The sequence below is a fragment of the Lepidochelys kempii genome, chromosome 23 (assembly GCF_965140285.1).
Source record: "Lepidochelys kempii isolate rLepKem1 chromosome 23, rLepKem1.hap1, whole genome shotgun sequence".
Taxonomy (NCBI): domain Eukaryota; kingdom Metazoa; phylum Chordata; order Testudines; family Cheloniidae; genus Lepidochelys; species Lepidochelys kempii.
In genome coordinates this window covers 12,082,669-12,096,935 of record NC_136402.1, presented here as the reverse complement: position 1 = coordinate 12,096,935, position 14,267 = coordinate 12,082,669, and the positions used below count along the sequence as shown (strand labels likewise).

The 14,267-nt window shown below is 42.8% G+C and overlaps 1 protein-coding gene across 7 annotated transcripts in view; it reads right to left on the bottom strand.

Moving 5' to 3' along the window:
• LOC140902055 (butyrophilin subfamily 1 member A1) overlaps positions 1-14,267 on the bottom strand; it is a 74,507-nt gene that overhangs the window by 17,761 nt on the left and 42,479 nt on the right. For 4 of the 7 annotated variants that reach the window (XM_073321696.2, XM_073321695.2, XM_073321691.2 and 1 more), the window contains 8 exons: positions 13,545-13,565; positions 13,203-13,223; positions 12,037-12,057; positions 11,089-11,109; positions 9,211-9,231; positions 8,723-8,743; positions 3,507-3,527; positions 2,108-2,128 (listed from right to left, as the gene is read on the bottom strand). In XM_073321696.2, coding sequence (XP_073177797.2) covers positions 2,108-2,128; positions 3,507-3,527; positions 8,723-8,743; positions 9,211-9,231; positions 11,089-11,109; positions 12,037-12,057; positions 13,203-13,223; positions 13,545-13,565 — 168 coding nt within the window. The remainder of the gene's footprint in view (positions 1-2,107; positions 2,129-3,506; positions 3,528-8,722; positions 8,744-9,210; positions 9,232-11,088; positions 11,110-12,036; positions 12,058-13,202; positions 13,224-13,544; positions 13,566-14,267) is intronic. The other 3 variants (XM_073321692.2, XM_073321697.2, XM_073321693.2) reach the window with 2 other exon arrangements.

The following is a 14,267-nucleotide window of genomic DNA, read 5'->3' as shown; positions in this document are numbered from 1 at the left end:
GAAGTAACGGAGGAGGAGAAGGACCTTGGAGTATTGGTTGATCACAGGATGATTATGAGTCGCCAATGTGATATGGCCGTGAAAAAAGCTAATGCAGTCTTGGGATGCATCAGGCGAGGTATTTCCAGTAGAGATAAGGTGGTGTTAGTACTGTTATACAAGGCACTGGTAAGACCTCACCTGGAATACTGTGTGCAGTTCTGGTCTCCCATGTTTAAGAAGGACGAGTTCAAACTGGAACAGGTACAGAGAAGGGCTACTAGGACGATCCGAGGAACGGTAAACCTGTCTTATGAAAGGAGACTCAAGGAGCTTGGCTTGTTTAGCCTAACCAAAAGAAGGTTGAGGGGAGATATGATTGCTCTCTATAAATATATCAGAGGGATAAATACCAGAGAGGGAGAGGAATTATTTTAGCTCAGTACCAATGTGGACACAAGAACAAATGGATATAAACTGGTCATTGGGAAGTTTAGACTTGAAATTAGATGAAGTTTTCTAACCATCAGAGGGGTGAAGTTTTGGAATAGCCTTGCAAGGGAAGCAGTGGAGGCAAAAGACCTATCTGGCTTCAAGATTAAACTCGATAAGTTTATGGAGGAGATGGTATGATGGGATAACATGATTTTAGCAATTAATTGTTCTTTAAATATTCATGGTAAATAGGCCTAGTGGCCTGTGATGGGATGTTAGATGAGGTGGGATCTGAGTTACTACAGAGAATTCTTTCCTGGGTATCTGGCTGGTGAATCTTGCCCATATGCTCAGGGTTCAGCTGATCGCCATGTTTGGGGTTGGGAAGGAATTTTCCTCCAGGGCAGACTGGAAGAGGCCCTGGAGGTTTTTCACCTTCCTCTGTAGCATGGGGTGCGGGTCACTTGCTGGAGGATTCTCTACTCCTTGAAATCTTTAAACCATGATTTGAGGACTTCAATAGCTCAGACATAGGTGAGAGGTTTATCGCAGGAGTGGGTGGGTGACATTCTGTGGCCTGCGTTGTGCAGGAGGTCAGACTAGATTATCATAATGGTCCCTTCTGACCTTAATATCTATGAATCTATGTCATGAGGGCCCCCGTTTCCCCTATTCTTTGAGCAGATGTGATGGCCATGAGAAAGCCTGTCTTTATCAATAGATGTATGTCGGAGCAGGTTGCCATAGGTTCAAACGGGGGACCACTTAGGCAGCGTAAAACTAGATTGAGATTCCAAGGTGGAGTGGGGTCTTGTACTTCCAGCTATAGATTTCAAAGACCTGTGAGAAATCTCTTTGTCACTAGGTGTGTGAAAACCGAATGGTGATGGAAGACCATGATAGCTTTGAGATACATTCTAATTGAGCTTGATTTTTTGAGTTTCAAGATGTAGTCCAGTATCCGTGGTAAGGGAGAGACTATAATTGTGACCTGCTTGTTATTGCACCAGGTCTGGAATCTCAGGGGCATCCAGGAAACTCTTCTGGCAGAAAGGCACAAGACCTCTCTGTATGAGGCCTGGGTTCTATTGGACTCTTGGGATTTACAATCATTCCACCACTCTGCTGTGTGATAGGAGAACCCCCTCATTAGTGTGGGATACAGTGAAAGGCCCCTGAAATTCCCAGCAGAAGTTTCCCATCCAAGCATTTCACTCTGAAGGGATTCCCCTCGGGGCAGTGTATCAAACCCCCTAGAGTTGTTGAAGACTTACCATGGTTTGCTGGGTGCCATCTAGAACTGACTGCTAACCATTTCCCTGATAAAAACCCCACTCTGTGTGATCATCTCAGAAATCAAAGCAAACTCACCCTTTCTGTCCTGCCATTGCTTGCAAAATGAGAAGACCCCTGGTGTCTCCTCTTTGTGTTTGTTTTGTCTGAAAATTGGGTTAATTAACATTTCTTTCCTCTCAACAGCCTCAGTCTGAAACTACACTGCTCACCAAGCAATGAGACAACCCTCCAATTGAAAAATGCTCTAATTCCCCTGAGTCCCAACTGGAAAACTCACTCACCTCAGCTCAGTGCAAAAATAGAAAGATTCTGACCCCTCAGGAGTTAAAGAAAACCTGCCTATTCAACAAGGACTGACCCCTCCATCTCCAAACTGCAGAAATCACAGCTAACTTACCATTATCTTCCTTGAGTTGGGCTGCAAAAGAAAAAAAAAAGGACACTTTTCAATGCACTTTATTGTTATTAAATTAGGGGCCCATTCCTGATCCCAGTACAGATGCCTGGGGGATACCACTATTTACCTCTCTTCATTCTGAAAATGGACAGTGTATTCCTACCCTTTGTTTCCTATCTTTTAAACAGTTACCAATCCAAGAGAGGACCGTCCCTCTTATCAATGGTCAAGTCTTAGATTAAGTAAAGCTAGGGTTTTTTCCCTGAAACACCTACTCTGCCCCCACATGATTGGGTAGCCTAATGGAACCTTAACAATGTCTCCTTGCATTTGTTCTGTGAAAGAGGCACAGGGACTGCACATGTTACATGAACAGGTAACATTTCCCTCATCCATCTGCGTATAACTGATGCACAATGAGGGCAGACTTACTGATTTGCTTAGGTAGGGCTTCTGAACAAGAAATGTTGCAATTATATTGGAATGGTCATTTTTCAAACCAGGCAAAAATATACTATACTTTCTCTGCTAAAACTTTCATGACATTATCAATATATCAAACTAAATATGCAGGTGTTGAGAGCTATTGGAAAAAGCAGACTATGAGGTGAGTTTTGCATGGATCCTTAGAGGTGGGGTCATTCTGATTTTGTGCAGGTTGTCTCCGAGGAGTAATATGACAAATCCTCCTTTCCCCCAATCTTTCTTGTCATTCCTATTTCAAAGAGGTGATTCCTGAAAAATTCTATGACCTCTTTCCCTTTTTAAAGGAGAATCAGAGCCCCAGGTTCTGTCCTCCATCACTTCAGAGGTGGAAGGCAGATGAGGGCAATTAGATGCAAAGACTAGAGGGTCCTGATGCCTATGCAGGACTCCTGCCTTGTTTCATCAACTGCTGCTTCAGATAAAGTTTCCTGGCCATCTGTGTTCTCTTTTTCACAGAATGGCAGATGCTACAACTTTCTGTAATGTGACCCACTCCTGGGCAGAGAAAAGAGTGAATTTGCTCCTCGCTGTTGAGGACAGAGACACCACACAACGGGCAATATTTGACCCCTGGAGAACATTGCATAACCCTAAGTGTTTTGGGCCCCACATGGGGCTCTAAGGGAGACAGTGGGTCTTCCCCACCCCTCAGGCTCAGACAGACAACTGGGCAAAGGCCACAGCTCCCGTGCTGCCTGGTATGTGTGAGCAGTGTGGGGAGATGCAATGGGTCTGCCTGGACCTGCTGTATTCCCTGCTATGGGAGGGGAAGATAGTGGACCGTTAGGATACCCTTCCCTCTCAGAGGCAGCCAGGGAAAGGGAAGGCAGACAGGAGAAATGGCTCCATTCCCCCGATATACAAGCAAGGGGAGTGGGAACAACATCCAGTGTGTACATAGGTCTTCACTCACCTAATTCATTCCTCATTGCAGCTGGGGGGAAAAAAAGAATCCATCAATCACTACACTCTTTTAAACTCTTCTTCAGTGTTTTTCCTGATACCATGGATCAATAATTACCCAGTAAATGGATTACATCGTGCAAAATCAGTGATGACTTAAGTTAAAAAAGAGCTTGAGAAATTGATAGATAGCTGGAAAAATGTTTTGGAAGGATGGCTTAAGGATTGGATGAGGAATCATCACTAACAGATATTTATGTGGAATTGGAAAAAAGTGTGGCGCTAAAGGGACTTTGAGATCCAGGTAAAGGACTGCAGCGCTCTATGCTTGTCCGAGCCCTTCTTCCATATTGGCAGAGAGAAACCTTGGGTGCTCTGCAGGGGGTGTGAGTGTCCCTCAGGCAGAGTGTGGGGTGTCTTCATGGCCTCAGCAAGAGTGGACCATCCCTCTTATCCCATGACAGCTTACTTTGCTTAAGAGCCTTTGGTGAGGGACCTCATCAAAGGCTTTCTGAAAATCTAAGTACATTATATCCACTGGATCCCCCTTGTCCACATGCTTGTTGACACTCTCAACAAATTTTAGTAGATTGGCGAGGCATGATTTCCCTTTACAAAAACCAGTTTGACTCTTCCCCAACAAATTATGTTCATCTATCTGTCTGACAATTTTGTTCTTTACTATAGTTTCAATCAGTTTGCCAGGTACTGAAGTTAGGCTTATCGGCCTGTAATTGCCGACATCACCTCTGGAGCCTTTTTTAAAAATTAGCGTCACATTAGCTATCCCCCAGTCATCTGGTACAGAAGCGGATTTAAATTATAGGTTAGAAACCACAGTTAGTAGTTCTGCAATTTCACATTTGAGTTCCTATAGAACTCTTGGGTGAATACCACCTGGTCATGGTGACTTATTACTGTTTAGTTTATCGGTTTGTTCCAAAACCTCCTCTAATGACACCTCAATCTGGCACAGTTCCTCAGATTTGTCACCTAAAAAGAATGGCTCAGATTTGGAAATCTCCCTCACATCCTCAGCCATGAAGACTCATGCAGTGAATTAATTTAGTTTCTCTGCAATAGCTTTATCATCCTTGAGTGCTCCTTTAGCATCTCAATCATCCAGAGGTCCCACTGTTTTTTTTTGTTTTTTTTTAAGCAGGCTTCCTACTTCTGATGTACTTAAAAGAATTTTTGCTATTACTTTTTGAGTCTTTGGCTAGCTGTTCTTCAAATTCTTTTTTGGCCTTCCTAATTATATTTTTACACTTCATTTGCCAGAGTATATGCTCCTTTCTATTTTCCTCACTTGGATTTAACTTCCACTTTTTAAAGGGTGCCTTTGTACATCCCACTGCTTCTTTCACGTTGTTGTTTAGCTATGGTGGCACTTTTTTGGTTCTCTTGCTGTTTTTTAATTTGGGGTATACATTTAGTTTGAGCCTCTATTATGGTGTCTTTAAAAAGTTTCCATGCAGCTTGCAGGGATTTCTCTTTTGGCACTGTTCCTTTTAATTTCTGTTTAACTAACTTTCTCAATTTTGTGTAGTCCCCCTTTCTGAAATTAAATGCTACAGTGTTGGACTGCTGTGGTGTTTTCCTCACCACAGGGATGTTAAATTTAATTATATGATTGTCACTATTACCAAGCGGTCCAGCTGTGTTCAGCTCTTGGATCAGATCTTGTGGTCCACTTAGGACCAAATCAAGAATTGCCTCTTATCTTGTGGGTTCCAGGACTAACTGCTCCAGGAAGCAGTCATTTAAGGTGTCAAGAAACTTTATCTCTGCATCCCATCCTGAAGTGACATGTATTCAGTCAGTGTAGGGATAGTGAAATCCCCCCTTATTGAGTTTTTCTATTTTTATAGCCTCTCTAATCTCCCTGATCATTTCACAGTCATTATCACCGTCCTGTTCAGGTGGTTGGTAATATATCCCTACTGCTATATTCTTATTATTAGAGCATGGAATTAATATCAATAGAGATTATATGGTACAATTTGGTTCATTTAAGATTTTTTACTTCATTTGATTCTAAGCTTTCTTTCACAGATAGTGCCACTCCCCTACCAGCACGACCTGTTCTGTCCTTCCGATATGTTTTGTACCCTGGTATTACTGTGTCCCATTGATTATCCTCATTCCACCAAGTTTCTGTGATAGGTCCATCAATGGCTATTAGCCACAATGGGCAGGAATGGTGTCCCTGGTCTCTGTTTGCCAGAAGCTGGGATTGGCTGACAGGGCATGAATCACTTGATGATAACCTGTCTTTTCATTCCCTTTGGGACACCTGCCATTGGCCATTGTCAGAGGACAGGATACCGGGCTTGAAGGAGCTTTGGTCTGACCCAGTATGGCCATTCTTATGTTCTATTAGATCAATAGCCTCATTTAATACAAGGCACTCTAATTCACTCATCTTATTACTTAGACTTCTAGCATTTGTATATAAGCACTTTAAAAAGTTGTCACTTTTTAGCTGTCTGCCATTACATGATGTGCTTGAATGAGACTCTTTTTCATTTGACTGTTTCTCATCAGATCCTACCTGTATTTTATCATCTTCCATCCTCTCCTCCTTACTAGGATATAGAGGATCTCCATTAATAGATCCTCCCCGAACCACATGCTCCTCCACACCAGTCAGCTTTCGACCAGCCCTTAGTTTAAAAACTGCTCTACGACCTTCTTAAGTGCCAGCAATCTGGTTCCATTTTGGTTTAGGTGGAGCCCTTCCTTCCTGTATTGGCTCCCCCTTTCCCAAAAGTTTCCCCAGTTCCTAATAAATCTAAACCCCTCCTCCCTACACCATCATCTCATCCACACATTGAGACCCTGCAGTTTTATCTGTCTAACTGGCCCTGTGCGTGGAACTGGAAGCATTTCAGAGAATGCTACCTTGGAGGTCCTGGACTTCAATCTCTTACCTAGCAGCCTAAATTTGGCCTCCAGAATCTCTTCTATACTTCCCTATGTCATCGGTACCTACATGTATCACGACCAGCGGCTCCTCCCCAGCACTGCATGTAAGTCTATCTAGATGTCTTGAGAGATCCACAACCTTCTCACCAGGCAGACAAGTCACCATGCAGTTCTCCCAATCATCACATACCCAGCTATCTATGTTTCTAATGGCACCTTAGAGACTAACAAATTTATTTGAGCATAAGTTTTCGTGGGCTAAAGCTCAATGCATCAGATGCATGCAGTGGAAAATAAAGTAGGAAAATACAGTAGGATGTATAAAGAGAACAGTCTATGTAACTCTCAGGGTATGTCTACACTAGAGCCAGGAGGTGTATGCCCACACTGGCTGTGATTGAGCTAGTGTACTAGAAATAAAAGTGTAATCATGGCAGTGACAGCAGTGTGAGGGCCTATCTACCCAACACACGATCCCATCTGAAACACTAGGTATGTGCTGGAGACAGCTAGCCCATCCTTCTGCCCTTGAAGATGTCACTACGCTGCTAATTTTGGTATAATCATTCGTGAAAATGTTAAATAGAGTAGGGCCAAAACACAATCCCTGTGGGACCACACTACAAGCACTCCCACTCTGTGAGGATTCCATGTTTGCAGTTACATTTGGAGACCTATGAGTTAGTCACTTTAAATCCATGTAATGCGTCATGTTAATTTTATATTGATCTAGTATTTTAATCCAAATGGATTAAACAAATCAAACACCGTACAGAAGTCTAGTTATCAACACTATTACCTTTATCGAACAAACATGTAGTGAACAGGAGGCAGGGATGTGCCATCCCCTTCCAGGGGTGGAAGGAGAAATTTAGACAACATACGGGACTTTATACAATACAAGTGATTATTTTTAAGGTGCTTGGATACTGTAAGCATCAGTATGTTCTATATCTGTAGACAGACAAATTGATATAATATGGCAAATCATTACAGAAAATGTAAAAGATTAAAATGTATGAATCTAATATTCAAGAACATTAAGTAGGGAAACAGATTTGTGTTGCAGCTTAAAATACTTGTTCAAGGCTTACCCAGGTAGAAGTGTGGATGTGAAAAGATGTTCTATGTGACTAACAACTTACAAAATTCTGTATTTGGCCAATTATCTTCAAAGCAACTATTTATGTGGAGAAAGATACCTCATGTAACTCAGAGTTTGCAGAACTGGACACATACTGAGTAGTATTTTCTTAAAAAAAGCTCTGCTACATAATGGATGATTTAGGGACTTCTGTTTAGACTTAGAAATATAGGATATACAGTTGAGTTAACCTTGTCCTGTCCCACTTCAAGATGGTTTTGGAGACAGTGCTTCTTGCAACGTTTAAGTGCCTGAAGCCTATTTTGTCTTTCTTTCTTTGCTCTCTTGGTAAAATGTAAAGCAAATTGAACACTTGGAGGGTGAGTGTCCTTCACCTAAACATGTTGTATCTAATGCTGGGAACACCGCTAGATAAGATACACACCTTTTGAAACTGGGTTTCTTCTTCAATTCCATTCAAGTAACTATCTAATCTCCTACTACTAAATGCTAACTCATTCCTATTTGATTAACTACGTTTTAATGCTAGCCACCAATCATACCACAAAAGTATTCCTGAGCTCCACATAAAACTATTCATCTGGTCACAGTGAGAAGGAACTCACTGCCCCTTTTGTACCCTAGCCCTGGAATGCTCCAAGTTCACTGAGGGGAGGGGTGAGGGAGGTGAATGAGCACTTCAATGGCTATGATTGGCTAGAACTCTACTGTTCAGGGCTGCACTGGTCTGGAGAGTTCTCATGAGTGAGAGTATGCAGAGTACACTTGAAGGAGAAGAATCTCTCAGTGGATGGTCCAGGATCCCATGGATAGAACCTGCTTTAGCTTCAAAGTGTAGTTTCCAGGCAGCACACTTTATCTCCTCCATGAGCTGGGAAGCCCATCCCCCTTGAGAGTACATTCCCCAGGAGAAGCTCATAGATTTCCCAGCAGATGTGCCAAAAATGGCAACAAACTGTAGCTTCCTGTGACAATCTGACACTCCCAATACAGCACAAATAACAGCCACTCCTAACAATCGTCTGACGAAATATGAGCAATGTAACCCAACTACCAGCTGCGATAAACTTCACTAATCTCCCTCCAGTTCATCACTGCTGCCCTTGGTTCCTTCAACAATAATACAGTCATTTCTAACCAATATCCTCTCTCTTCTCAAGAGTAGAAAGCTGCACAACTCGGTGCTAACTTACCCCTTTGTCTCTGAAGCTCATCTGTAAAAGAATGACACACATTTGAGTAATTACATAATTTTCCCCTTTTCTTCAAGCATCTTGAATACAATAGGTCCTTCTGGACAATTCACTGTTGCTGGACATTCAATACATGCAGCTCCTAAAAATTCCTTCTCAAATCTGCAGGTGGTTAGGAGGCTGTTGGCAATATTGCACATATGACTAATGAAATAGTTTCCCCCCCTCTGCAAACGTCTGAATACAAATTCAGGAAAAAAATATGTTGGGAGTTTTTCAAAATCCTAGGGACTAACTTACCCGAGTGTTACTACAATGACATCACTGTAGTTACAGATGGGATGAATTTAGCCATGTCTGCGCAGTGGAATGTTTTCAGAGAGAACCGATTTCTAAACAACTAATACACAGCATCCACAATTCCACCATATATCCTCTCTTTTTTCCTTTGCTTGAGTAGCAGGCTATATAAATCAATGAAAACTTACTCATTTCTCTCTGTTGTTGATCTGCAAAAGAATGACAACTATTTGAGTAAGAAAATAAATTCCCCTCTTCTTCAAAATAATTCTTTTATAGAGGTTCAGAGGGGGTAGATTCTGTTAGGTGAGAGTTATAAAAAGACAGCAACTTTTTTTCTTTATTTTTTAGAAAGGCCCAATTCAAGACTGGGGCTTAAATAGGGCTGCCAACTTTCTAATCGCACAAAGCTGAACATCCTAGCCCCGCCCCTTCCCAAGGCCCTGTCCCCGCTCACTACATTCCCCCTCCCTCTGTGGCTCGCTTTCCCGCATCCTCACTCGCTTTCACTGTGTTGGGGAAGGGGGTTGGGAGGGGGTGAGGGCTCTAACTGGGGTGCGAGCTCTGGGGTGAGGCCAGAAATGAGGGCTTCAGGGTGTGGGCGGGGGCTCTGGGGTGGGGCAGGGAGTTGGGGTGTGGAAGGGGGTGAGAGCTATGGCTGGGGGTGCGGGCTGAGATATTTGGAGTGTAGGAGTGGGCTGCCAGTTGAGGAAGGGGGTTGAGGTGTGGGAGGGGGTGCGGGCTCTGGGCTGGGGGCTCTAAGGTGGGGCCAGGGGTGAAGGGTTTGGGGTGCAGGAGGGGTCTCTAGGCTGTGGGGTCAAGGGATTCGGAGTGCAGGAGGGGGCTGTGGGTTGAGGCAGGGGGTGCGGGCTCTGGGGTGGGGCCAGGGATGAGGGGTTTGGGGTGCAGGAGGGGTCTCTGGATTTGGTGGGGGGCTCAGTGATGGGGCTCGGGGTTGGGATGCAGGGGGGGTGAGAGCTCCAGCTGGGGGTGCAGGCTCTGGGGTGGGACCAGGGATGAGGGGTTTGGGGTGAAGGAGGGGTCTCTGGGTTTGGTGGGGTGCTCAGGATCGGGGTAGGGGATCAGCATTGGGGCACAGGCTTACCCAGTCAGTAGTGCAGCAGGTCTAAGGCAGTCTAGTCCCTACCTGTCCCAGCTCCGCGTTGCACTCCGGAAGCGGCCAGCAGGTCCGGGTGCTAGGCAGGGGGGGGATAGGAGAGGGGGGGACAGGAAGTTCTGGGTGCTGCTCTCGCCCGCAGGCACGGCCCTCCCCTGCTCCCATTGGCCGTGGTTCCTGGCCAATGGGAGTGCGGGGGCAGCGCACAGAGCCCCATGCACCACTGCCTAGGAACTGGACTTGCTGGGCGCTTCCAGGGCACAGCGTGGTGCCAGGACAGACAGGGACTAGCCTGCCTTAGACAGCACCGCCGACTGGACTTTTAACGGCCTGATCGGCAGTGCTGACCAGAGCCGCCAGGGTCCCTTTTCGACCCATTCCGGTCAAAAACCAGACATCTGGAAACCCTAGGTTTAAATAAGTGTGAGAGTGCACTAGAAGCTCTGCATTTTCAGCAGGGATACTTCTGGCTATGGCTGTGCAGTGGACTATTCTGTGAGGGAGGGGTGCTCCGGTCAGCAAATATAAAGCAAATATAAGTCCATCATCAGCTCCATCTCTGCATCAATAGAAGGTGGAGTAGGAAGAGGTCCTGAAACATAAGCCCATGTGTCAGACATAAGACCAGATATAAGAGGCCTGGTATGAGGCCTGGGCTAAAGTAGTTAAAATCTTGCTGCTATAACACAAAGTTAAGTTGTGAGCAAGAGGCAGGCCCTGCTCACAGAATTGATTGCAAAAGTATAGCTTGTGTTATAAAAGACTTGGCCCCTACTACACTGTAAACAAATTAAGTTAATCTGTGCATTAAATTTGGGTTACTGAAAACAAGAAGAAATGTAAAACAAACAAAAAACTTTATTATGTTAACTAACTTAAACTGTTTAAGGTTGCAGCCCACAGATCAAAGAAAACAGGTGATATCACATCCCAAACACACCAAACTTACCAATTTGCCCTTGTAGTTGGGCTGTAAAGGAATGACACACATTTGAGTAACAGCAGAGTTTTTGTTCTATCCTGTAAACAAATGTTTTCTACATAGTATAACTTGGCAGAGGTGGCTGTTAGATGGGAGCTATAGAAAGACAGCAGGAAAAGTGTAATGGTCACAGGATGCTGATGGATAAGGAATTAGCTCACCCTGCATCCTCTACTCATACCAGTCACCCATGAATATCATTGCGACAGATATGGCAATTTCCTAAAATATCTTTGGGATATCTTACTGCACTGTTTTCTCTGTAAATCTTTCACCTTGCAAAGAAATATGTTTGCATATAAAAAGCTACGTGGTAACTTGTGCCTGCTGGCAATTCCAGCTGCACATAGACTTTGAAGAGAAAGCAAAGTACAGATGCAGGCCAGTTTAGGCAGTCTGGCTTGCTGGGGATATCACATTGTAGGCAGGGAACTGTGCAGCCTTGACAAACCCCAGTCAGGAGGGAGAGAGACACATATCTCTGTCCAAGAGAGGTGATGACTGATGAGCCCTCAAGAGACCACAGAGGGGTAATACAGGGAGAGTTGCCCTGAACTGTGATAATCATGTCACAGTTTTCAAAATGCAGAGCAAGTGGACAGCCCATTCATTTAGCCTGGCTTTCCCACAGCTGCAAAAAGGAAAACAAAGGGAAAGAGTAGGAAATTTGCAAAAAAATGTTTAATAATTATTACCTGCTAGTTTCTGGGAGGCATATAGACAATATGAGACACTTTATCAGAATGATGATTTGTAAGGTGATCAGACACTCTAGAAATAAAACTGCTGGACATTTTGAGGTAAATGAGACAGAGTAGGTAAGTAGATAAGTAGAAAGTTTAGACATATAGGATATACATTGCAAAGCAGAAAAGAAATCTGAAAATCACTACTTACAAATCAGTGCAAACTTACCACAATCATTACAGAATTGGACTGCAACAGATTAAATTAGATTATTATTATTTTTGGTTCTTGAACGTTTAACAATACATTTAGCTGACTGAATTTTTAACTTTGTGAATAGCACCAATAAACCTTATTCAATGACCCACATAGTGCCAAATATATTGTGCTATGTATATATTTTACCACCATCCTGCTGCTCCCAGCCTGTCATCACTGGTTCTTTCTCAGGTCTTCCAAGAAAATGTAAAATATTTTTTTCACAACATACGATGGTCACTGCATTAATTACCAATCCCACCTGTATTTAATATTTGCTTCTCATATGATCAAAGTTTAGCAGATTATGCAAAGATTAGCAGAAATCCACTCTACAGATTAGCCCTCTTGCTAAGAATTAAATAAACTAACATTTGTTCCAACAGGAGTTTTGCAAAAACTGTCATCTAATTCATCCTTGATGTAAATCGCACCGACTTCACAACAAGGATGAATTTGGCCACTGCTGTGTAGTAGACTCCACTGACATGGAGCAGCACTCTAGATAATGAATATATATCACATGCAGTTCCTTCATGTCATGCCACAGCTGCAATCAGCAAAGAAGCTGAGGCTAGATCTCCTTAATATAAAGTTGCTAGTGGCAGAGCGCTCTATATAAAGTTCCTGGGGCTTTGGAATACCCTCCCGACCTAGGTCTGAAATAACCTGGATTTCCAAACTTTCAGAGCATGCTTCAGAGCTCACCAATATGTTGAGGTGTTGTCAGACAGGAGTGAAGTTTTTATCTGATTTTGTATTTTGAAATAATTGGCAGGGCGCTCACAGCTTGCACATGGGCACTTTATTTTATCTCAGCTAAACAAACACATTTTCACAAATATATTCTTGCTTTTTTAATGAGAAAAGGTGGGTAAGGTAATATCTTTTATTGGATCAAATTCTGTCATTGAAAGAGACAAACAGTTCTGCAGAGCTGTTCCCAGATCTGAAAAAAAAAAAGAGCTCTCTGTAAGCTTGAAAGCTTGTCTCTTTCACCAACAGAAGTTGGTTCAATGAAAGACTTTACTTTACCCACCTTGTCGCTCTAATATTCTGGGACCAAAGCAGCTTCAATAACTTTTCCTTGTCTTGGTAGCTTGAGCAGAAGCTTACAGAAATCAATGTAAACTTACCCCTTTCACTCTGCAGTTGATCTAAAAAGAAAGTACACAGTTTTCTTTAGTAAAAAAAAAAAAAGAGATTTAAATGGGAGGAGGGAGTGAGTTGGGATAGGGGTTTGTTAGCTGTGATTATAACAAGATTGCAGAAAAAACCCTGGGGCCTATTTTTCCCTGATGTAACTACACTGACATTACTGAAGTCACAGCAGAGATGGACTTGGCCACCGCTGTGCAGTGGATTGCTCTGAAAGGGAGCACTGCTTTGATCAGCAAATATGAAGCACCTGTAATTCCATTATATGCTCCATCCCTTTCTCCTTGAGTGGAAACCTACATAAATCAAGTCAAACTTACCCATTTCTATCCGTAGTCGGTCTGAAAAGGAATGACACAGATGTGAATAATGGAAGAGGTTTTTTTTTTTTTTTCTATAGGCACTGACTTTTTTTTTTTGGCCGGTGGGTGCTATTGAAGGGGTGTGTGTGCTGAGCAGGGTGGTGGTATACTCTGCCAGTTTTGGGAGGAGGCTATTTTCAGCATATTTATATACTTCTTTCCTATTCTAATTATTTGAATGTGTCTATCACTGATATCATTACTATTTTAATAATGATTAAATTGTTATGAACTACATAATTACATTATCATGAATTACATTATATTAAAACCATTGCAATCACCTACAAGCTGTTTTCACTAACGTCCCAATTTAAAGACATTATGTCTCACTGTAACTTTCTGGATGAAACTGTCAGCAATCTTATTTACATCTAGTTCCCTGGTATTGTCTTGATGCACATTAGGACAGTTACATTATTCAGTGGTGTCTGTCCCACTGATGACTGGAGAAAATTTTTAAGTCTTCTGAAGCTGGAGAATGAGTTCAGGATGATACTGGCACAACGAGAAGGATTCTTATAAATTTGCATTACTCTGGAAGCATAGTTATACTCCATATTCTTTACGAAAATATGTTTGTGGTAGGAATACGACATAACTAAGATATGTTTTATGCAAGGTAACTCTTGTAAGGTATCATTTGAAAGGTTATAATACACAAATAGGATAATCCTATTC